At 43.5% G+C, this 25,859-nt stretch overlaps 1 protein-coding gene across 1 annotated transcript in view; it reads right to left on the bottom strand.

Moving 5' to 3' along the window:
• The window catches only part of tgfbr2b (transforming growth factor beta receptor 2b), a 79,973-nt gene that overhangs the window by 43,660 nt on the left and 10,454 nt on the right, over positions 1-25,859 (bottom strand). The window contains exons 2-3 of the mRNA XM_068056463.1: positions 13,251-13,419; positions 9,844-10,043 (exon numbers count right to left, since the gene is read on the bottom strand). Coding sequence (XP_067912564.1) covers positions 9,844-10,043; positions 13,251-13,419 — 369 coding nt within the window. The remainder of the gene's footprint in view (positions 1-9,843; positions 10,044-13,250; positions 13,420-25,859) is intronic.

Genomic DNA, 25,859 nt, shown 5'->3' with positions numbered 1-25,859 from the left:
AATAGGGCTGTTAAGAAGGCATATGGTGTGTTCGCTTTTATTAGTAGGGGGATCGAGTTTCGGAGCCACGAGGTCATGCTGCAGCTGTACAAAACTCTGGTGAGGCCGCACCTGGAGTATTGCGTGCAGTTCTGGTCACCGCATTATAGGAAGGATGTGGAAGCTTTGGAAAGGGTGCAGAGGAGATTTACTAGGATGTTGCCTGGTATGGAGGGAAGGTCTTACGAGGAAAGGCTGAGGGACTTGAGGTTGTTTTCGTTGGAGAGAAGGAGGAGGAGAGGTGACTTAATAGAGACATATAAGATAATCAGAGGGTTAGATAGGGTGGATAGTGAGAGTCTTTTTCCTCGGATGGTGCTGGCAAACACGAGGGGACATAGCTTTAAGTTGAGGGGTGATAGATATAGGACAGATGTTAGAGGTAGTTTCTTTACTCAGAGAGTAGTAGGGGCGTGGAACGCCCTGCCTGCAACAGTAGTAGACTCGCCAACTTTAAGGGCATTTAAGTGGTCATTGGATAGACATATGGATGAAAATGGAATAGTGTAGGTCAGATGGTTTCACAGGTCGGTGCAACATCGAGGGCCGAAGGGCCTGTACTGCGCTGTAATGTTCTAATTCTAATCTAAAAAATGTTTAAATAATTTTAAAGGAATGTCAGCTCAGTCCATAGTTTTTAACTGGTGTCTGAAGCCTTAAATTCTTAATGACCTCTCTTTTACAGCTATTTCTTTGGCTTCACTCCATTGTCAGTCGTAGCTTAGCGGTAGTACATTTGCTCATGAGTCGGAAAGTCTTAGGTTCAAATCCCACTCTATGGGCTTGAGCACATAATCTAGGCTGGCACTATCCAGAGGTGGTGCCTTTTGGCTGAACATAAGAAATAGGAGCAGGAGTAGGCCTTTCAGCCCCTCAAGCCTGCCCCGCCATTCAATAAGATCATGGCTGATCTGCCCCAGACCTCAGCTCCTCATAGCCCTCAATTCCCTGGTATTTCAAAAATCTATCTACCTCCTCTTTAAATACTTTCAGTGATCTATCCTCCACAACTCTCTGGGGTAGGGAATTCCAGACATTCACTACCCTCAGAGAGGAAATTCCTTTGCATCTCAGTTTTAAATGAGTGCCCCCATATTCTGTAACTATGTCCCTTAGTTCAAGATTCCCCCACCACTAGTGGAAACATCTTCTCAACGTCTATCCTGTCAAGCTCCTTCAGAATCTTGTACGTTTCAATATGATCACCCCTCATTCTTCTAAACTCTAATGAATAAAGGTCTAACCTTTATGATAAGATGTTAAACCAAGGCCCCTTCTGCCCTCTCAGGTGAACACAAAAGATCGTGTGGTACTATTTTGAAGAAGAGCAGGGGGGTTCTCCCCAGTACCCTGGCCAATATTTATCCTCAATCAAAATCACTAAAACACATATTATCCAGTGATTTATCTCATTGCCGGTCGTGGGATCATCCTGTCCCCAAATTGGTCATCACATTTCGCTACAACAGTAACTACACTTCAAAAGTGCACCGTTGGCTGTAAAGTGCTTTGGAACGTCCTGAGTTCATGAATAGAACATAGAACATAGAACATAGAAAAATACAGCACAGAACAGGCCCTTCGGCCCACGATGTTGTGCCGATCCTTTGTCCTCTGTCAAGGACAATTTAATCTATACCCCATCATTCTCCTTTATCCATATACCTATCTAAAAGCCGTTTGAAAGTCCCTAAAGTTTCTGACTCAACAACTTCCCCAGGCAAGGCATTCCATGCCCCGACCACTCTCTGGGTAAAGAACCTTCCCCTGACATCCCCCTTGTATCTCCCACCCTTCACCTTAAATTTATGACCCCTTGTAACGCTTTGCTCCACCCGGGGAAAAAGTTTCTGACTGTCTACCCTATCTATTCCCCTGATCATCTTATAAACCTCTATCATGTCACCCCTCATCCTTCTCCGTTCTAATGAGAAGAGGCCTAGAATGTTCAGCCTTTCCTCGTAAGACTTATTCTCCATTCCAGGCAACATCCTGGTAAATCTCCTCTGCACCCTCTCCAAGGCTTCCACATCCTTCCTAAAATGAGGCGACCAGAACTGCACACAGTACTCCAAATGAGGCCTTACCAAGGTCCTGTACAGCTGCATCATCACCTCACGGCTCTTAAATTCAATCCCTCTGCTAATGAACGCTAACACCCCATATGCCTTCTTCACAGCCCTATCCACTTGAGTTGCAACCTTCAACGATCTATGCACATAGACCCCAAGGTCTCTCTGCTCCTCCACATGCCCAAGAACCCTACCGTTAACCCAGTATTTTGCATTCGTGTTTGTCCTTCCAAAATGGACGACCTCACACTTTTCAGGGTTAAACTCCATCTGCCACTTTTCAGCCCAGCACTGCAACCTATCCAAGTCCCTTTGCAGACGACAATAGCCCTCCTCGGTATCCACAACTCCACCAACCTTTGTATCATCTGCAAATTTACTGACCCACCCTTCGACTTCCTCATCTAAGTCGTTAATAAAAATCACAAACAGGAGAGGACCCAGAACTGATCCCTGTGGCACGCCACTGGTAACTGGGCTCCAGGCTGAGTATTTACCATCTAAGACCACTCTCTGCCTTCTATCAGTTAGCCAATTCTTAATCCAACTGGCCACATTCCCCACTATCCCATGCCTCCTGACTTTCTCCATAAGTCTACCATGGGGGACCTTATCAAATGCCTTACTAAAATCCATGTACACCACATCCACTGGTTTACCCTCATCCACTTGCTTGGTCACCTGCTCAAAGAATTCAATCAGGCTTGTGAGGCAAGACCTACCCCTCACAAAACCGTGCTGACTGTCCCGAATCAAGCAGTGTCTTTCCAGATGCTCAGAAATCCTATCCCTCAGCACCTTTTCCATCAACTTGCCTACCACCGAAGTAAGACTAACTGGCCTGTAATTCCCAGGGTTGTCATGATATTATTAAAAGTTTTTCTTTAACAGTATGCAAACAGAAGTCAATGCAATTGTACCAAGCAACTCTCATCAATCTCACTGTTCCAAGCGTTTCTCCTAATGTGCAATGAAGCAGCTCACAATAGGAAGCAAACCTCACCTCAGCCCATGTTAAGCGTGACCATCTTCAGAGGGATTAAAAAGAAAGCATATGGGTAAAACACAGAGATGTTGTCCAGATCGCAAGGGAGTTTCATCGTCACACTTGCTGGGTTCTGCTAACAAATTATAGGGCAGCAGGAGTCATCTCCCCAAACAAGTAGATGCTGGGATTGCTTAGGGGAGCTAATGACATTACAATAGCCCGTGCAGATACCTACAATAAAATTTGCAGAAGGAAGCTGTCATGGAGCACGCTTTGTTGTCATGTCCTTATTGGAACCAAACTCCCACTTATCCCAGCAGTTAAAGTATTTCACATTTTCCATGGTTCATAATTTGCTGGTGAACCGTTACACTTATTTTTTTGTTTAAGTTTAGTATTCAGACTTTAGGGATTAACAGGGATGAATACTGCTGGCAGGTTTACCACAGCAGTGGAAAATAACTGTGTCTGTTGTGAGTTACTTACTGCTGGCAGTGATTCCACACTGGCTGCTAACAGGAATCAGACCTAATTAATTATATCTTTAGGATTAGGAGGCGCTCGACTCACCTGCTGTGAACCAGACATCTCAATCCTCCAAAAAAGCTACTCTACTACTTTAAAAATATGGAAACTTGAAAGCGAGACAATTGGCTAGGCTCGGAGATAAGATTGTCAACTCTAGTTGGGCATATTCCTTGAGGTTTCATCACATGACCTCCCATTTCCAACTGCCCCACTCAGTCAAACAGCCTTGTCCTCCCCATCTCCAATATTTTTATAACTAATAAACAAACATGTTCAAAGAAAATGGAAAAAAAGCACAATTTTTCCTGGGTTGTTCACAACAATGCCCAGGAGATTAATCTTTAATTTCTGGGGACTCCAGGACATACTTGGATGCTTGGCAACCCTAATCAGGGAAACAATTTCTTGAAAAATGAAGCATATCCCACGCATATACTACAACTAACCACCAATATGAAAAAAGGGAGTATGCACCAGGGTTTCCAATTGGTTCAGGCCATTCTTAAACAGCAAGCCCCCTGAGGTGAAAAGGTACAAAAAACAACTTGCAGTTATATGGTGCCTTTAATGTAGTAAAACATTCTAAGGCACTTCCCAAAAGCGTAATCAGATAAAAATTGACACCGAACCGAAGGAGGAGGCATTAGGACAGGCGACCAAAGGCTTGGTCAGAGAGGTGGGTTTTGAGGAACATCTTAAAGGAGGAGAGTTGGGTGGAGAGTTGGAGAGGTTTAGGGAGGGAATTCCAGAGATTAGGGTCTAGACAACTGAAGCTACAGTCACCAAAGGGGAGAAGGGAATGGGGGATGTGCAAGAGGCCAGAATTAGAGGAGTGCAGAGTTCTCGGAGAGTTGTAGGACTAGAGGATGTTACAGAGATAGATAGCAGAAAAGCCACGGAAGGAACTGAAAACAAGAATAAGAATTTTAGAACATAGGCATTGGGGGCTGCGAGCCAATGTAGGTCAGCCAGCACATGGGTGATGGGTGAAAGGGACGTGGTGTGAGTTAGAATTCAGACAGCAGAGTTTTGGCACTGAATTTTCAATTGATGTTAGGATCTGGATCGGAGGCATCTGGGCCCACAATCTGGCACCGCCAGCCATCGTGCCAGTTCCCCACCACGATCCCAACCTCGAGCCATTTTCAAAGAGGTCGGGTTGGGGTCGGATTGGTTGTCAGCCGGCAAGCAGCAGGTAGCCAATTATCTGCAAATTCATTTAATGAAGGTGCCTATTAAATCCCCTATCCCACGCTGACTGGGATTTCCAGTTGGCAATAGGGGCAGCCCACATTGACCTGGACCATGTCCAGGCAATATGGTGGGCTGAGGGCAGGAAGGGGAAGTGGCCAGAATTGTTCACATGGGGGAACAACCCTTCTTGCACCCTGAATGGTCGCTGGGCCACAGCTGCGGCTGCTGGTCATCCCTTGGAGGGGTTGGCCCTTCAGGATCATGCCCAGGCAGTTGTGGCCTTTCTAAAAATCAAAGAAAACTGTACCTGACCTTCTCCCTCTCCCCATTCTCAGCTCAGCAGCTTCCACCTTGGCCGGTGGCTGATCTGTGAGTGCTGGAGGGCAGCCCATTGGCCCTCCAGCATTGGGAGCCTGCCCACCGTCCCATATTGGATGGCGAGCCCACTCCCTGTCCTTTAATTGGCTCCCCATTTCCAAGTAACGGTGGATGTGTCCATAACACGCCAAGCAGGGTCGGGACCTGGAACTAGCTCCCATGTTGGCTTCCTGATCCTTGAATGAAAATTCAGCCCCTGGAGAGGTATCATGTTGAGCAGTATGTTGCGAAGGTATGCCCTTGGGGAGCTGCTGGACATGAAAGCTTTGGATGAGCTCAAGTTAATGGAGGGACAAGAATAGCATCCAAACCCAAAGTGTCCAACTTTAGCTGGATTCAGGTACCTGCTGAATGAACTGACATGGCTCAATATCAAACCAATTGTTCCACTTAAGCAATGATCCACCAGTGGAATTCCTAGCTGAACTAGCCAATTGAGTTGCTCGGAGTTTAACACTACAGCACAACAAGCTGCCACAATTTTAAAGGGATTTCATGAGGTACTTTTTTTCTGTCCATGATCTAATGTGTGAGATGATGACATAAACTGAGTGCAGAGCTATCATGACACTTACAGGTGAAAGTCATGTCATACTGCTCACCCCAAGCCAAACTGCAAAGGTTTGCCCGGCATGCATCTCATGAGTATAGCACTATTTGAAGCAGAGCAGCCTGTACTGGCAACAGAACAGCCAGCTCTCACGTAAAGAATGAAAAGAAAGACTTGTTTTTACATAGCACCTTTCACAACCTCTGGACGTCCCAAAGCAGTTTACAGTCAAAAAATACTTTTGGAAATGTAGTCACTGTTGTAATGTAGGAAACTTGGCAGCCAATTTTAACACAGCAAGATCCCACAAAAAGCAATGCAATAATGACCAGATCATCTGTTTTGTCATGATGTCAGTTGATGGATAAATATTGGCCGGGAGATCGGGGAAACTCTCCTGCTCTTCTTCGAAACAGTGCCATGGGGATGTTTTATGCAGATAGAGCCTCAGCTTAATGTCTTATCTGAAAGATGGCACCTCCAAAACATACGAACTAGGAACAGGAGTAGGCCACTCGGCCCTTCGAGCCTGCTCCGCCATTCAATAAATTCATGGCTGAACTGATTACTCCACATTTTCACCTACCCCCAATACCTTCCACCCCCTTGCTTATCAAGGATCTATCTACCTCTGCCTTAAAAATATTCAAAGATTCTGCTTCCACCGCCTTTTAAGGAAGAGAATTCCAAAGACTCTCGACCCTCAGAGAAAGAATTTCTGCTCATCTCTGTCTTAAAGGGGCGACCCCTTATTTTTAAACAGTCTCTGGGAAAAAGTCCCTCTGACTGCACTGGAATGCCAGCTTAGAACATGTACTGAAGTCTCTGGAGTGGGACTTGAACCCACAACTTTCTGACTCAGAGGTGAGAGTGATACAGCTGAACCACGCCAAAGCTGTGCAATCATCTGGCCGAATGCCAGTGGGAAATAACTTTAGAACTCAATCTGAGCCCATCCATTGCCGACTCCAACATCTGGCCACAATAGATACATAACATGGAATCGTGTTTGAGCAGCTGTATAAATAATGCACACCTCTCACAAAAAAAACCTATGCAGATTCACTGCCAAAAAGGCCAGTTAGGCTTACTGTCAACAGTCAGTAGAAGACAGTGATAGAATAGAGTCAGTTTAAAGCACAGAATAGATTGACTGTAGAAGTTGTCTGAAACAAATACAAGCAAGTTTTTTTAGCCAGCATCTGACTGTTTATTGTTCACTCCACTCAATTTCCAGAAGAGGGGGAAGGTGTCTCGTTAATACATTCCAAAACAGAGAGCTGAGGAATTCATACATAGCACTGCAGACTTTCCAAGGAGTCATTTATTGTTTCTGTCAGACATTCAGAAAGCATGCAAGATATTTACAGTTGCTACATGTGGAATTTGGGCCAAATATTGATGAGACTGTTCCAACTAGACAGGACCCTGGAGAGTGGTGGGGATGGGGTGGGGGGGGGAAGATAAAGAGAGAGGGGCAGCGAGAGAGAGAGAGGCGCAGAGAGAGAGAGAGAGAAGCAGCGAGAGAGAGGCAGAGAGATAGAGAGAGACAGACAGAGACAGAGAGAGAGACAGAGAGAGAGAGGCAGAGAGAGAGAGGCAGAAAAGAGAGCGAGAGAGAGAGAAAGAAAGAAAGAAAGAAAGAAAGAAAGAAAGAGAGAAACAGATAGGCAGAAAAAGAGAGAGAGGGATTGCTGAATTTTTTAATAAGTGACCTCTCAATATCACTTTTATATATGGTGCAGTGCAATCTTTTCTATCCAGCAGTTTAAAATCCATAAGATGCGTTCAGTGAGCACAGATCAGGAATATCTGGGCTACTGTGAAAGTAAATGATTGGAGCTGGGAACAGCTTGCTGAGCTCAGGCCTGGGTATAGCACACAATAAATCGGGATCATCCATCGATGTTTAAATAAAAAATCTCAAGAAAGAACCAACTTTGAGACATTCAACTTACATCAGTCAGTTCACAGTAAATGAGTGCAAGCGTTATCTGCTTGTAAACATGGCTCGGGGAGTAGCAGGCTTTGATGTGCTAGTAAATTTAAACACAGACAGGAAACCGCATGTCTGAGATCAGACACACGATTCACTTCCAACCACAGATACAGTGCACGACGCAAGAGCAGACAATCTGTTTTCAGTTAAAGAGAGAAGGGACAGCTGGAATCTTCAAATGGTGATTAAATAGTGACTTCAATCTCTTTTTTCGGGGCTGTTACAAAAGAATCCAGCCTTTGATGAGTTAAGTTTACACAAGGCAGACTCCTTCCACTTTCTTGGTGGCTTACACTTGACATAAGGGCTTCAGAGGGTTTTCAGACATCAAAGGGCTTTCACATGAGCCACCCATGTCTGTCATCTCCATTGTCTGATCTGTCACGCTGATTGTCCGACAATCAGTATTGGATGAGCAGAAATTTCTTTCATTCAAATATTGGGAAGACCAAAGCCATCTTCTTCAGTCCTAGCCACAAACTTCATTTTCTAGTCACCTACTGCATCCCTCTCCCTAGTAACTGTTTGAGGCTGAACAAGAGTGTCAGTAATCTTGGCATCCCATCTGAACTGCAGTCGAGCTTCCGATCCCCCATTTTCTCGATCACCAGGACAGTCTGTTTCCACCTCTGTAACACCACCCGTCTCCACCCCTGCCTCAGCTCATCCATGTCTTTGTTACCTCTGGACTGGGCTATTCCGATGCCCTTCTAGGCAGCGTCTCACCTTGCACCCTTTGTAAACTACAGTCTGTCCAAAACTTTGTTGCCTGTATCTTAAGTCACGAAGTCGCATCCATCACATCTGTGCTCACTGCCCTACATAGCCTTCCGGTCCAAAAACGCCTCAAATTTAAAAATTCTCATCCTCATTTTCAAATCCCTTATTAGCCTCGCCCCTCCCTATCGTTTGTAACCTGCTCCAATCCTACAACCATTATAGCTCACTGTGTTTCTCTCATTCTGGCCTCTTGTGCGTCTCCGACTTTAATCACTCCACTATTGAAGGCGTGCCTTCAGTTGCCTAGGCTCTAAGCTCTGGAATTTCCTCCTAAACCTCTCTATCTCTCTCTGCCTTGAAGACACTTCTTAAAACCTGCCTCTGTCAAAGTTTTTGATCACCTTTTCTAATATCTCCTTATGTGGCTCGAAGTCAAACTTTGTTTGAAAATTGCTCCTGCAAAGCACTGTGGAGCATTTTACGATACAACAGGCACTGTATAAATGCAAGTTGTTTTTGTTATAACAGTTACCTAGACTGAAGGAATTCTTTTGTTCCTTGCAACATTCTGTCTGCATCAAGAAAGCTCCTTTCAAATAAAAAGCCAATGAATAGAGGGAAAGTTTTCAGCATCAGGAGTTCCTGAGATACAGTCTTCCTGAAATTGGTTTTAGAGAAGCACATGCCAAACAAGATTAGATGGATCAATCACCACGGCATGAAGTTCACTAACTCCGATGACTGAAGTAAGAGCAAGCAGAATTATAGTCAATCATTAACACTGTAAAGACTCAAAAAGTTCAAATACAAGACTTAAATACCAAATAGGTTTAAGCTATTAAACAATTCGTTTGACTTTTCAGGCATTCCTTCTGAATCTGGACATTCTAATTTGGTGCTCATAATCCTAAATTCCTATTCCAAAGGCAATTTAAGCTCAAAAATGATCAAACACCTCCAAACTGCACCAAAATCAGGAGGATAACCAGGGAACAGGATAAGATATGAAAGTAGTCATAACTGGGTGTGCTATAAGACAGCTCACGATTAAATAACATCTGTAGATAAGGAGACTTGCACTTATAATACTCTACATTGTCCACATGTCATTTTTTGAAGTTGTTGTAGTACCTTCACACTGTTCCTTTGCAGAGTAATGTGAAGTAGTGGAAGGATTTTCAGGCTGATTAAAAGTCTGATAGGCTAACACATGTGTGCACGCACGCACACACATACACACACACGTGCACATACATACGCACATACATGGGCACACACACTCACACGCGCATACACACACAAGCGCGCGCACGTGAGCACACACACGTACAGTTATCACAGCAACAAACAAGTTTCATCTTCTCAACCAACTTACCAACATCGTCAGTAAACATCAGACGATCATTGCATTCCTCTGTTTTCGAGCATGAGCAAATGTAGAACATAGACCCCAGAACCTTCTTTTCTTTCATTTTGCATTCTGTATTATTGTAGTCATCTAGTAGGTGTCCATACAGAGGCATTTCTGGATGATGGCATAGTGTTTCTACAGTTACATTGGCATCTTGCTTTCTCCTAAAGTTTAAGATAAAGCAGCAGATGTGCATAAAATTAACAGTGTAAGAGAAAGAGAGAGAGGGACTTATTAGAACTTTGTGATGACTTAACTAGGAATGCACCAGAAGAGGCAAGAGACCCGAAACAACTTCTAGGGTACAGATCTCACATGTCAAAAGTAGGTAAAACTTCAACAAACTCAGCAAATCTCAGCCTGCCCCTTCCCTTTTGTTTAAAATGATAAAAGGATTTGATAGTGTAGGTCCAGATAAACTATTCCCTCTGTTGGATGTATCCAAAACAAAGCAGCAAAAATCTTAAAATTAGAGGTAGGCCATTCAGGAGTAAAACCTGAAGCACTTTTTCAAACATAGGATAGAGAAATCAGGAACTCTATTCCCCAAAAGGCTGTGGATGCTTGGGGTTAATCGAAATTTTCAAGACAGAGAACAACAGATTTTTTTTTGAGTTAAGGCTATCAAGTCATATGGGTCAAAGGGGCACGAGTGGAGTTGAGGTACAGATCAGTCAAAGGATTCCACATTTCCACTATCCTTTGTGTGAAAAGGTGCTTCCTGATTTCACTCCTAAATGGCCTAGCTCTCATTTCATGACTGTGCTCCCTTGTTCTGGATTTCCCTACCAGAGGAAATAGGCTCTCTGCATCTACCCTATTGAATCCTGTTATAATTTTAAACTCCTCAATTAGATTGCTCTTCAACCTAGAGCATGGCTACCCGCACCAAACCCGACGGGACCCAATGACATGTGTCGGGTTCGGTTCGGTTCGGGTCGGACACACTCTATCACCACCTCCAATACGTGGCTCCAATGTTAATGTACTTTTTGGACTTGAAAAGTTGTTCAGTTACAGTTTTCTTAAGCTTGTGCAGATAAGCAACAAAGTGAAAAACAGAAGCTAGGTTAACTGATGGTCGGGTCGGGTCGGGCGTGGGAAAAAATGAAAGGACTCAGGCCGGGTCGGGCTTGGGTTGGATGTGTTTCTGTTGGGCTCGGGCCGGGTTTCCTTTGCAGACCCGAGAAGACCTTTACTTCAACCTTCTAAACTCAAAGGAATACAAGCCATTATGGCATAGCTGACAATTCATTTAACCCCCCGCCCGTAGGGCCTGCAATTTATGAGGTAGGACCTCTTTACTCTGCACAAACCGTCGGCTTTTGACAGGCATCCTCTATATAACTGGGATGTTGGGATGATCTTTTTCAGGACCTTGGATCTACATGGTAGGCCTTGTCCTTTCACCTAGCTTACTCAATCAATAAGCAAACAACCAATAATTCATAAGAAATGTATGGGCCTTCAATTATAGTCTGTCTTGCCCCTTGCCTCAGCCTGACAACACTAGATATAGATACTGAAAATTGTATGACTAGGAGTAGTCAATTATTACCGGTTTCCAGCAACTACTAATGATCCCAATCAAAAAAGAAAGAACTTGCAGTCATATAACACCTTTCATGACCTCAGGATGTCCCAAAGCACTTCAGAGTCATAGAGTCATAGAGCACAGAAACAGGCCCCTCAGCCCATCGTGTCCGTACCAGCCATCAAGCCCCTATCTATTCTAATCCCATTTTCCAGCACTTGGCCCGTAGGTTTGCATGCTATGGCGTTTCAAGTGCTCATCTAAATACTTGTTAAATGTTGTGAAGGTTCTTGCCTCTACCACCCCTTCAGGCAGTGTGTTCCAAATTCCAACCACCCTCTGGGGAAAAAAAAATCCTCAAATCCCCTCTAAACCTCCTGCCCCTTACCTTAAATCTATGCCCCCTGGTTATTGGCACCTCCGCTCAGGGAAAAAGTTTCTTCCTATCCATGCCCCTCATCATTTTTTACACCTCAATCAGGTCCGCCCTCAGCCTTCTCTGCTCTAAGGAAAACAACCCTAGCCTATCCAATCTCTCTTCTTGGCTGAAATGCTCCAGCCTAGGCAACATCCTGGTGAATCTCCTCTGTAGCCTCTCCAGTGCAATCACATCCTTCCTATAGTGTGGTGCCCAGAACTGTACACAGTACTCCAGCTGTGGCCTAACTAGCATTTTATACAGCTCCATCATAACCTCCCTGCTCTTATATTCCTTGCCTCAGCTAATAAAGGCAAGTATCCCATATGCCTTCCTAACCACCTTATCTACCTGTGCTGCTGTCTTTAGTGATCTGTGGACACGTACACCAAGGTCCCTCTGACCCTCTGTATCATCCATTGTATATTCCCTTGCCTTGTTAGTCTCCCAAAATGCATCACCTCACACTTCGCAGGAATAAATTCCATTTGCCACTGTTCTACCCATCTTACCAGCCCATCTATATCATCCTGTAATCTGAGGCTTTCCTCATTATTTATAATACCATCAATTTTCATGTCATCTATGAACTTACTGATCATACCTCCTATATTCACATTTAAATCATCAATGTGCATTACAAACAGCAATGGTCCCAGCACCGATCCCTGCAGTACACCACTGTCACGGGTTTCCACTCACAAAAACAACCCTCGACCATCACCCTCTGCCTCCTGCCACTAAGCCAATTTTGGAACCAATTTGCCAAATTGCCCTGGATCCCATGGACTTTACCTTCTTGACTAATCTTCCATGCAGGACCTTATCAAAAGCCTTACTGAAGTCCATGTAGACGACATCAACTGCTTTACCCTCATCTACACACCGAGTCACCTCCTCAAAAAATTCAATCAAATTTGTTAGACACGATCTCCCCCTGACAAAGCCATGCTGACTATCCTTGATTAATCCCTGCCTCTCTAAGTGGAGATTAATCCTGTCGCTCAGAATTTTTTCCAACAGTTTCACTGGCCTGTAATTACCTGGTTTATCCCTGCTACCCTTTTTGAATAATGGTACCACATTCACTGCCTTCCAGTTCTCTGGCACCTCTCCTGTGGCCAGAGAGGATTACAGCCAATTCAGTACTTTTGAAGTGTAGGAAACATTGCAGCCAATTTGTGCACAGCAAGCTCCCACAAACAGCAATAAGATAAATGGCCAGATCATCTGTTTAAAGTGTTAGTTGAATGATAAATGATGACCAGGACACCAGGGAAAATTCCCCTTCTTTACCTCAAATATCACTCAGATTTTTATGTCCCTCTGAACAGTAGTGTCTAAAAAGAATTCTTAGCGATAGAGACGCTGACTACAGCAAAAATCAGAAAGAATTGTGAAGAGGAGGGGGTCCCTTACCAGATTGAGACACACACTTCTTCATTCTTCTCACAGATGGAAGTCCTGGTGCAGGTGCTGTTGCAGACGCCATTGTTGGTGCAATCGCTGGGCTCGATGTCACAGAACCGGCAAAGATTATTCCCCCAGTATTGTCCACTTTTTGGAATATTGAAGAATTTATTTGTTGCTGGAGATTTAAAAAAAAAGAGAACAAGAAGATTTAAACTGTGATCAAATCAAACCACATACACTTCCTTTCTAAGCAAATATTATTTCAAAAGAACAAACTTTGAGAAAAACTCAATTCAGTTCCAGTATCTGCCAGGAAGAAAAGATTATAACAGTGACTACACTTCAAAAGTACTTCATTTGCTGCAAAGTGCTTTAGGATGTCCTAAGGTGCTAGATAAATGCCAGTCAAATTTTCTTTCTATGATTCCTAAACATATTGTGCTAAGAAATTAAACCCAGGAGAGGGACAGGTGGATCAGAACGGAATATATTCTAACATTAAGTTTTTGATTTCTTTTCTTCCTGTTTGTGTCCTGACCCTTCCTGGAATAGGGCTTTTACAGGCATTTGCAACCATCTGGTTGTTTTACCCTCCAAATGGCAGCTATTCTACCATACAGACATCACAGTCTAAACCCCACACCCCAACCCATTCATTCTGTCCTCGCACAACATCCACACCCACGTTCATTATCCAGAAGGAGGTCAGCAGCAGGTCAGTGGCTAATCTTTTTCACGTCCCTTCAGCTCGAAGGTGCTCAGGCAAACCTTAGCTGCTTTTCAGTTCCCTTGGCTCAGATTAGGTAGCTCATACGGTTCAAAGCATCCTGCATGATCGGCAGCTCATCCATTATCTTTAACATCCTCATCCTCCACCACCGGTGCACCGTCGCTGCTGTGTGTCCTGTCTGCAGGATGCACTGCAGCAACTCATCAAAGTTTCATTAACCGCACCTTCCAAACCTCCAACCTCCATTCCGTAGAAAACCAAAGGCTGCAGATGCATGGGAGCACCCCGACCTCCAAGATTCCCTCCAAGTCACACACCATTTCGACTTCGAAATATGTTAGCCGTTCCTTCTTCATGCTAAAATCTTGGAACTCTATATCTAACAGCAGTATGGGAGTACCTTCCTCGCATGGACTGCAGTGGTTCAAGAAAGCAGCTCACCACCACCTTCTCAAAAGCAACTAATGATGACCAACAAATGCTGGCCTTACCAGCAGTGCCCACATCCTGAGATTGAATATTTTACAAATTCCATCCACCAAATTGGAACCATCCTGATCTGTATGGTTCAGTATTGTGTAGTACATTGACCCACTCTGTTATTGGGAATGGTAAATTTAGAATTTTTGACCTTGGGGGTTAAGGCTCACAAATAGTAGTCTTGTAGACTTTCCTTGGAGTACTCATTCCTTTAAAAATTATGCTTCACAAGTAGGTTAGACCATCATTCAGCAATTCAGGTGCTACTGTGCACTGCCAGAACAGAGCTCAGTTTGCGAATGCTATGTGATCCCTCAGATTGCCTTGAAGTCCAACTCAAAAACTCCTATTCCACAGAAAAAAAGAACTTGCATTATGTAGTGCCTCTTGCATCCTCTTAATGTCCCAAAGCACTCCAGAAGCCAATTTGCACACAGCAAGTTGTCACAAACAAATGATCAGAATGAATACACAAGTCTATAAATTCCCCAGTCCCTGTGCCTGAATGCTGAAATGTGGGACTCTCCATGTACTGAGCCTTGGGCCTTATTTCCATCGAGTGGGTGAGCTGCTCAGAGTAGCAGGCAGCTCACCAGCAAAGCATGATTAAAAATCAGGCCATTGCTAACACTGCAGCAGCTTTCTTCCCCCAAAAATTCATAGTATTTGTAAAAATACATTGCTTAGCAATTCAAATCGGACATTCAGTAAAGTGCAATACAGATCAGTTTCTTTCAATACAGTACATGAGGGCCTCACTACACTTGCCATTTCAAGTTATATTTACAATGTACATTTACATTACACGTCAACCCCATTCTCTGGTGTATACATCCCGAGAGGTTTTACAACAATTCCAGCCCCTCCACATACTACGAAGGAGGTGCCTTAGACAGTGGCCTCTCCCATTGAGCCTTTGTGGCGGCTGCCCCAAACTTTATTGGGTCCTTCAGCACTTAGTCCTGGACCTTGGAATGTGCCAGTCTGCAACACTCAGTTGTGGACAATGCTTTGCACTGGAAGACCAGCAAGTTTCGGGCAGGCTAAAGTGTGTTTTTTACTGAGTTGATGGTCCTCCAGCAGCAGTCGATGTTTATCTTGGTTTGTGTCCCTGGGAACAGCCTGTAGAGCACACTGAGTCCTGTGTTATGGAGCTGCTTGGTATGAATGTGGACAAAAACCACTGCATCTCTTTCCAGACCTGCTTTGCAAAGGCACAAATCCAGCTGGTGCCGGGTGCCTCCGAACAAACCAATGTTGCAGCGGAAGCCCCTTATTTTTATATGCCAATAACCCATCACCTGTTTAAGGCGTGGGCACTGCGCATGATTTTTGTTGCCCTATATCAATATGGCTGGCAGTGTACTTCTGGCTTGTAATGAGCATCTGCTTCCTGCCCTCCAATAAGGAAACTTAGGTGGCTCTTCAGCACCTGAAAAATGGGAAATTATAGGCCGGTGAGCCTTACGTCAGTGGTAGGGAAATTATTAGAGAGGATTCTTCGGGACAGTATTTACTCCCATTTGGAAACAAATGGACTTATTAGCGAGAGGCAGCATGGTTTTGTGAAGGGGAGGTCGTGCCTCACTAATTTGATGGACTTTTTTGAGAAAGTGACAAAGATGATTGATGAAGGAATGGCAGTGGATGTTATCTATATGGACTTCAGTAAAGCCTTTGACAAGGTCCCTCATGGCAGACTGGTACAAAAGGTGAAGTCACATGGGATCAGAGGGGAGCTGGCAAGATGGATACAGAACTGGCTCGGTCATAGAAGACAGAGGGTAGCAGTGGAAGGGTGCTTTTCTGAATGGAGGAATGTGACTAGTGGTGTTCCGCAGGGATCAGTGCTGGGACCTTTGCTGTTTGTAGTATATATAAATGATTTGGAGGAAAATGTAGCTGGTCTGATCAGTAAGTTTGCGGACGACACAAAGGTTGGTGGAGTTGCGGACAGTGATGAGAATTGTCAGAGGATACAGCAGGATATAGATCGGTTGGAGACTTGGGCGGAGAAATGGCAGATGGAGTTTAATTCGGACAAATGTGAGGTAATGCATTTTGGAAGGTCTAATGCAGGTGGGAAGTATACAGTAAATGGCAGAACCCTTAGGAGTATTGACAGGCAAAGAGATCTGGACGTACAGGTCTACAGGTCACTGAAAGTGGCAACGCAGGTGGATAAGGTAGTCAAGAAGGCGTACGGCATACTTGCCTTCATCGGTCGGGGCATAGAGTATAAAAATAGGCAAGTCATGCTGCAGCTGTACAGAACCTTAGTTAGGCCACACTTAGAATATTGCGTGTAATTCTGGTCGCCACACTACCAGAAGGATGTGGAGGCTTTGGAGAGGGTACAGAAGAGGTTTACCAGGATGTTGACTGGTCTGGAGGGCATTAGCTATAAGGAGAGGTTGAATAAACTCGGATTGTTTTCACTGTAACGACGGAGGTGGAGGGGTGACATGATAGAGGTTTACAAAGTTATAAGCGGCATGGACAGAGTGGATAGTCAGAAGCTTTTTCCCAGGGTGGAAGAGTCAGTTACTAGGGGACATAGGTTTAAGGTGCGAGGGGCAAAGCTTAGAGGGGATGTGCGAGGCAAGTTCTTTACACAGAGGGTGGTGAGTGCCTGGAACTTGTTGCCGGGGGAGGTGGTGGAAGCAGGTACCATAGAGACATTTAAGAGGCATCTTGACAAATACATGAATAGGATGGGAATAGAGAGATACGGATCCCGGAAGTGCAGAAGGTGTTAGTTTAGGCAGGCATCAAGATCGGCGCAGGCTTGGAGGGCTGAATGGCCTGTTCCTGTGCTGTACTGTTCTTTGTTCTTGGTTCTTTGTTCTTTGGGTGTAGCGCCATTGAATCTCTAGGCCACAATGCCTGTGTTACCAAAGTATTGACAAGTGTTTATGATGCTAGGATATGAATTGGGACATAGCGTAGGCCAGTATTCAGTTTTCCATTTTTGAGTAGGCCAACACTACTTCACTTCCAGCTAGGATTGGGGAGAGGATGGGATAATGTTTAAAACTAAAGGCCAAGGACTGAATTATATATTTCCATGCATGCATCAGTATTAATGGTGACGCATTGTGTAATTCCAGGGATTGTGAAACAAAGATACAATTTTACCCAGCACCAGACAGCACAGTTTAAACCACCCAGTCTTAGAAAGATTATTTAACCACATTTCTGCCAGACAATCTGCACCATCACATTGAAACTGTGCCAACGCATCAGGGAGGACATGACCTCACATAATCTGAAATTCAAGTAGCCATTTTTTTTGCCTGCTTATGCAAGAACTATTGCTAAGGAGGGCAGTAAAACCTGTTTTTCAGACCTGTTTTCAAGTGAAGTTTTCCCAATAGTAGAAGGCTGGGTAAAATGAAGTGACTGTCACACTCTACCTGCTACCCATCCCTCACCAACAACTTCCACATGTTCAATGGCACAAGTGTGATAATGCCTAACTTGGATTTTATAATATACACACACACATATACTAGAAACTTACAGACAGGATATGCAGCAACGCCTCTGCAGAAAATTCTTCCTTTGCCCTCAAAAGTGAAAGTGCAGCAGTGTGATTCATTAGATAACCTGAACGATGGTGTGAGAACTCAGGAGCAGTTCATTCATCTCTGACACACATGGTGCACCACTAATGGGCTTCAGTCAGTCACTTTCAAGCTACACTTTTGATGACCTTGAAAGCTTTTGAATCCATAATTAACATTCATACAATATATATCTACTGAGAATATGCGGCTGAAAAGCATGGAGCATTGAAAATAACCCATGATGACCTGACTCCAGAACCCCTGAGAAAAGCGGCCAAGGTTGTGTTACATAAGGCCGGATCATGATGAACTAATTTTACTTTCTCGGCTTTACCATTTGCCTCAGGAACTGAAGCAGTGTTTTAACTTTAACCATTCTATGATAAGTACACAAAATATAGTGCCGCATACCTGCCATTGCTATAGTGCATCACAAGGCCACAAGTTCTGAGTGACACACTGAACATTTCCAGGCCTTCCCACAGCCTGATGTCCAGCATTATTTGATAGATGGTATTCAGTATTTCATAGTCAATCTCTATGGTCCACAGTCAACTATCATCAACCAAAACAGACGGGATTTTGTGATACAAAATGACACCAGCTCCATTACCATAACCTTGCTTAAGTGAAGACTAGAATGGTCAAGCAACTAAACTGAAGCATAACCAACCCAGTGACCAGGCAGCCAAATGTGCAGAGTGCCTGAGTGCTAGGAGGAAGCAGTTTATGCTGATTGTGAATAATTACCAGGCCTTTTCCTGCTCATTCATTGAACATACAAGATCTTCTCAGTTCAAAAGCTAAAACAGGACTGAGTCAGTCTCGTGGAATTTTTCTTTAAACAGATGACTACAGACTCTGCATCACTAAAGCTGTAACACTACAAAACACGGTCTTGCTTCAGAGAAAACCCGGATCTAATTTGCCAAAACAGTCTAAACAAAAGTCACAAATCATGGGGGTATTTGAACAGACTTACACAAGTTGTTAAATGCGAGGTGTTACAGTTGCAGATTCGGTGTTAGGATCATGTGTGGGTTTATATTAATTGATTTTCATTCCTTCAGACCCCAGCAGAGATAGTGTGAGAGAAAAAGAAAGCGAATGAGAGAAAGAAATAAAAAAGAAAAGAACTTGCATATTTATTGTGTCTTTCATGACCTAACAATGTCCCAAAGGGCTTTACAGCCAATGAAATACTTTTGATGTTTATTCATTGTTTTAAATGTAGGAAAAGCAGCAGCCGGTTTACGCATAGCAAGGTCCCACAGATAGCAATGTGATAATGACCTTTTAATCTTTTTCCATGTGATATTATTTCAGGGATAAATATTGGCCAGGACACACCTACTATTCTTCAAATAGCACCATGGAATCTTTTACGCCCGCTTGAGTGAGCAGATGGAGCCTTGGTTTAACTTCTGATCTGAAAAAGGCACCTCTGACAGTACAGTACTTCCTCAGTACTAAACTGGAGTGTCAGCCTAGAGAGTGCGTGCAAGTCTCTGGTCTGGGATTTGAACCTATGATCTTCTGACTCAGATATGGAAGTGTTACCACTGAACCAAGGTTGATACCATTGTTTAATTCTATTCCATAATTATGGGGAACATCAAGTTTTATCCCAACCCCCAGTTCTGTCGGATCCTCTGTTCTCTTGATCTGATGAAACCATGGTCTCAATAATATCCTTCACATCGGACACCAAGATACGTGCCTCGAAATAATACAAATATTTTTCATAATGTCCTGACATGCTGAGGTATCCCTTACTGATGATTCCCTCAGGCAAGGTAGTTAACTGTTCTCTTTTACTATCGCATATTTGGTAGGAACACAGGAAAATGATGGGCAGGAAAAGACCTGCTGGTCTAGCCAGGCTGTCCCACACAAATGTAATGCCAGGACTTTAGCACAAAAATTAAGGCTTACACTCCAGTGCAGCACTGAGGGAGTGCTGCACTGTTGGAGGTGCCGCTTTTCAGATGAGACGTTAAACTGAGGCCCCGTCTGCTCTCAGGTGGATGTAAGCGATCCCATGGCACTATTTTGAAGAATAGCAGGGGAGTGGTCCCTGGCTAATAGTTATCCCTCATTCAATCTCACAAAAACAGATTATCTGGTCATTATCACATTGCTGTTTGTGGGAGTTTGCTGTGCACGAACTGACTACCGCATTTCCTACAATAGTGACTATACATCAAAGGTACTTCATTGGCTGTAAAGCAGTATGGGACATCCAGAGGTTATGAAAGGCAGACATAAATGCAAGTCTTTTTTTTGCACATCACAGTACAGAGAGTTCCCACCCACCTGGTGCCCTGAGAGAGACACAAAACCAGATAAAAACCCTGGTCAATTAGGGGGAAGAAAAATCTGCAGAATCACTCTCCGACTCACTTAGGCGATTAAAACTAATCTGGGAGACCACTCCGGCCTTGATTAATGTAATATGGTAGCTACCTCGTGCTGATCAAGGAGTTGAAGGGTTAACTCTTCTAAAGAAACAGATGGTCTGGTTGAAGTTTGTGACATTGCTCAGGTTGCTGTTTGAAAGTGATACCTTTCCCCTTTGATAGATTACTGCTAGTGGAAGCACAAGAGGCCTACCGACCTCAGCTTCTGCCCAACAATTAACATTTTCCTTGAGAAGTCTGTGCGCACGTCTGTGGGGGTGGGGAGGAGGGCTGGGTGGTTGCGGAAAGAAAAGGGCCTGATGTACACACTTTCTTTTGGGTCCTTGGAACATCGGGCAGCGTTGGGACTCCATGGAGCCCAACAAACAAGTCAATTCTGTTTTGCTTGCATTCTTGGTGCCGCTGAAAAGATTACTGCAGCTGTCTCCTGTTTGAACAGAGTCAGCAATCAGCAAACAAGCCAGCACAAGTCCTAGAGGGGAGAGCAGAGCTCCAATGGCTTGCTTCAACACTGCAATGGAATGCCTTGAGCAGCTATATATAAATCCTTGCACTTTGAGATGTGTTCTCTTAAAGCAACCAACAGCCTTAGGTGGAAACAACGCCCTGACTGTGTGCCATGTGACGCGAACTTCAGATCCGAAGCTCTTCTTGTGCAAGTTCTTCTTGACATGTTAGCAAACTAAAAATCAGTAGAATGTAAAATAAAACCCTGATAGTTTGACAAAAAATGCTAATTTCAACCAGCTTTTTGGTCAGACCCCGATCTCCTGTGAGATTCACGGATTTTCAGTTAAAAAGCAACTCTCTATGCAATTCTTAAATTAAAAAGTAGCAGATCTATTCATTTTAATAATATCTCTTGGCCTTGCTGCATTTCCCACATATAAGAAATTTCCTTGAGTTTCACCTCAATTGGGTCTGCTTCAGTAGGTAGGAGATAAATGTGAGCCTGATCCCCCTTATTATTGCCCCCAGCAGAAATCCATTGATGGGGCATACATTTCCAAAGACTAGATACACATTTATCTGTATATTCTTCCAGAGCAGCAAACTGTAGGCAAAAATGAGGTGGAAGCAGAGATTTCATCACCGATGGCTTGGCAGTGATTGCTGTCATCACGTAGCTTTGTGAGGAGCTAGACATTTTTATCCTCTTCAAAATTAAGCCATCACAAGGGCAAACCTCTATGTTTCAGTCAGTAGCAGCCTCTGAACTAGAATGTTATGGGTCCAAGTCCCACTCCAGAGACTAGAGCACAAAATCCATGCTGACATTCCAGTGCAGTTCTGATGGAGCACTGCACTGTTGGAGATGCCGTTTCTTGGATGAGGCAGAGTCCCCATCTGCCTTCTCAAGTTGATATGGTACTATTTCAAAGGAGAGATAGGGAGTTCTCTCTGGTGTCCTAGCTAATATTAATCCCTCAACCAACATCACTAAATTAAATAAAAGCAAAATACTGCGGATGCTGGAAATCTGAAATAAAAACAAGAAATGCTGGAACCACTCAGCAGGTCTGGCAGCATCTGTGGAAAGAGAAGCAGAGTTAACAGAAGAAGGGTCACTGACCCGAAACGTTAACTCTGCTTCTCTTTCCACAGATGCTGCCAGACCTGCTGAGTGGTTCCAGCATTTCTTGTTTTTATCACTAAAGTAAATTATCTGGTCATTAGCACAGTGCTGTTTGTGGACCTTGCTGTACGCAATTTGGCTGCCGCATATCTTACTTTACAACAGACACTACATTTCAAAAGTTCTTCATTGACTTGTAAAAGGTGCTATATAAATGCAAGTTTGTCTTTTTCTTTCTTGTCAAATTTTCTGGACATGATCAAAGCCGGAGGTTAAAAACAAATAAATAGCTGGCAGAAATTAGATTTTGTTACAGATTATAATTTTAACAAAATATAAACCAACGCTAAAATTGTTGTTATCACAGGACAGTCTAATAAGGGAATTACTTTGTAGTTCTAATTTCCAATTGCAAAAGAAATTAAGAGCCTTGTATATTGCTCTATTCATTAATACATTAAAACATCTATGTCTGCTCTCACTTCTTGTCTACTTCTTTCATTATACAAATTCCTTTGTCCAACTTTATAATGGAAGCTGCCCATGTTAACCCACTACACTGTAATGACACCCTCCTGCCTATAGCGGCACTGCAGCATGACGACTGACAAGATGGTGCAGCTACAGCGTAACATGTTTACATGGACAATATCCATTGTAAGCAGGGACATAGGTAGTTATAAGCAAAATATAAAAATAGTAGCAGAATGAATAACATGAAAACAGGGACTAAATTATAACTGACACCGTCGTCCAATAATCCATTGCTACTTAACCCTGCTTCAACTAGAAGGTATTTGTGAGCAGATGCCATGGGAAATTTTACATCTGTGTGCACTTCCTTGAACCTTTCCTATTCCTATGTCTACATTTAAAGGTAGACAGAACATAGACACTAGAACATAGAACAGTACAGCACAGTACAGGCCCTCCGGCCCACGATGTTGTGCCGAACCTTTAACCTACTCTAAGATCAAACTAACTACCTACCCTTCATTCTACTATCGTCCATGTACCTATCCAAGAGTCGCTTAAATGTCCCTAATGTATCTGCTTCTACTACCACCGCTGGCAGCGCATTCCACACACCCACCACTCTCTGTGTAAAGAACCTACCTCTGACATCTCCCCGAAACCTTCCTCCAATCACCTTAAAATTATGCCCCCTGGTGATAGTGATCTACGATTTGCATTGCGTTACTAGTCCTTCATCGTTGTGGAGTCAAAATCCCTACCTAATAGCATGGTGGGAATACCTTCACCACATGGATGGCAGCCATTGAAGAATAAGATCCATCACCACTTCAAGGGCAACAAGGGATGAGCAATAAATGCCAACCTTACCAGCGACACCCACATCCCGAGAATTAATTTAAAAAAAGACAATTTCCTGGCATCTGCTTAACAGATTCTTTAGTTGACAATTGCATTCATCAATATGCTGCCCCATAAAAATTGGCTTGCTCCCTCCACACCCCCGGTCCCAAAAGCTTACTGGGTTTTAGTCTGCGACAAGGAGTGGTTAGAGTGCAAAACTTAACCATCTGCCGTAAGACTATAGGAAGGAAGCAGGGTGGCCAGTACAGCTAGATTAACAGCATCGTTACTCAACATGACACTCACAGAAGTGGAGCAAAGATAAGAAAGAAAATCAACAGCCACTAGACACATTACACTGTGAAGGAGACAACTCAGATGAATTAATTACATAATTGCATCCCTTTTGCCCTCCCCCCACACACACACTCAAACTGTGTGTATTATTGAAAGAGAGAATCCTGTTCAAACTAAGTATTTAAAAGTGGAATTGATATAAACATCATTTCGATCTGTAAAACAACTATATTGAACATTCCCTCCCCCACATCTCCATGACTCTTCCCCTTCATTCAGGAGACTACAATGCTGTTTGGCCGTGTGTTTTCTTGTGGCTCTGACCCACTTCTTCTGCATTGCCAGGTCGATTCGTTAATTTTAAACTGTTAATTTATGAAACATCTCAAAAATGTCTTTTCATTAAATCACAAACTGGATTAAGGAGGAGAAGAAATTCCTTCAACTGTTCCAAAAACGAAAAGGGATGTCAAGCGAATTGAAAACAAACAGAAAAATTAATAATAGTGCCTTTTAGCATCTTTGTTTAACACTTCCTAATTTCTGAAGAGTCAGTAAAACACTGCAGTAAATAGGATTATCAATCCTTCAGGATTGGCCTGGTGTCTCCTGGAATTGGTGAATTTCCAGGATACTGCTACAAGAAACTCTGGAGAAAAATCATTACAACATTAAAAACCATTGGGCGTCTCTTTTCTCATTTTTTGAACATTTATTTATAAAAATATTGGAGACAGGATGAAGGAAGCATCACCCAATCAGGTAATCAAGAGCCTGTTTGCCTTTCAATTGGTGAGAAAAAGTGGTGCACCATGGAGTTGGACAAATGAGTTTGGCGGTAGCTGGTGATGTGATGATGCCTCCAGGAATGCATCCAACTAGCGTCAGAAACCATAGCAATAAGTGATTTACAGTGAAAGACTGATGGGACTATCATCAGCAGCTTGCTCTAGCATTTTCTGACAAACCACTACCCCAGTCTGCTCACTTAGCACAGATCAATTCTGGATCTTCCTGGTTTGCTTGGCTCAGTTGATTAAAAGAGATTACATTTAAAAAACAATTATGAATTTAATTAGAATCAATTTTTAAATGCTAATTGGGCAGTGCACCCTTAATCAAGCTTCCTTCCTGGACAGGTGAAGCAGCAGATCCAATTATGTGCTCCTATCTAACTATCCCCATCCCATACATTGCCTGGGATGCACAGTCATGATCCCCACACCTCATCCATGTTGAAGTAATAGTCAGGACACTTTAGTCAAATAGTACCAGGGATGAGGGACTTCAGTTATGTGGAGGGCCTAGAGAAGATGGGATTATTCTGCTTACAGAAAAGAAGGTTATAGGGAGATTTAGTAGAGGTGTTCAAAATTATGAGTGTTTTTGCTCGTTTCTCTCTATTGTTACGACCCGGTGAGAAAGGGGTCTGGGGCTCCCTCTCAGCCTTCACCTGGTCTTAACAAGGTTTAATTTTAAACACACCATGTTTTTAGCTCCCCCTTGGTGAATCCTTGTTCACTGCTTTCCAATTATAAGACAAAGAAACCAGACAAACAGGTTTTCTTAGGTTTAAAGAAGACAGGTTGCACTTTATTAAACTTAAACTCTAATTCGGTTAACACGTACAGATACGTGACACGCCCATGCTAGCACGCACACGCGATACACACATGCAGATAGAGACAGAAAAGAGCAGAAGAAATAACGTGGAAAAGTTTGAGGCAATATCTGAAGATGGTTTTGGTTACTGTTCTTAAAGCTCGCTCTAGAGTCCTTGATGGTCGGTAGGTCTTGCTTTTCGTTGGGGCCCAGTATTCTACTTGAATCTTGTTCGATGTAGGAGACTTAACTCCCTTGAGGCTCACGTGTCTTCAGTGGATTTAGAGGCTTGTGAGAAAGAGATGGGAGCAGACAGGAGAGGTCTTCTCAGTCCAGGAGCAAACAGTCTTTCTGACTTCAAACACTCGGTGGCTAGTTCAAAAAAAAAAGCCCTGGACCAGCCAGTTAGTCATGTGACCAGCTGGTTTAACCAGTTCTGGCTTTTGTGAATTGTATCACCTTAGCAGTCTCTGGAATGCTCTTCCTCACACCTTCAATGTCTAGTGATCAAAATCCATTGTGGGTTATATGGACCAGGGAATAGCCCTTTGTCTCCACAAGCACTGTCTGTTAGTGTGCAAATGTCCTTCCAGCCAAGTGTCTGGTGATTTTTACAACAAGTCC

This window comes from Heterodontus francisci, chromosome 2, assembly GCF_036365525.1.
Source record: "Heterodontus francisci isolate sHetFra1 chromosome 2, sHetFra1.hap1, whole genome shotgun sequence".
NCBI classification, from domain to species: Eukaryota; Metazoa; Chordata; class Chondrichthyes; order Heterodontiformes; family Heterodontidae; genus Heterodontus; species Heterodontus francisci.
The sequence above is the reverse complement of the archived record's forward strand: the minus strand, read 5'-3'. Positions and strand labels throughout refer to the sequence as shown.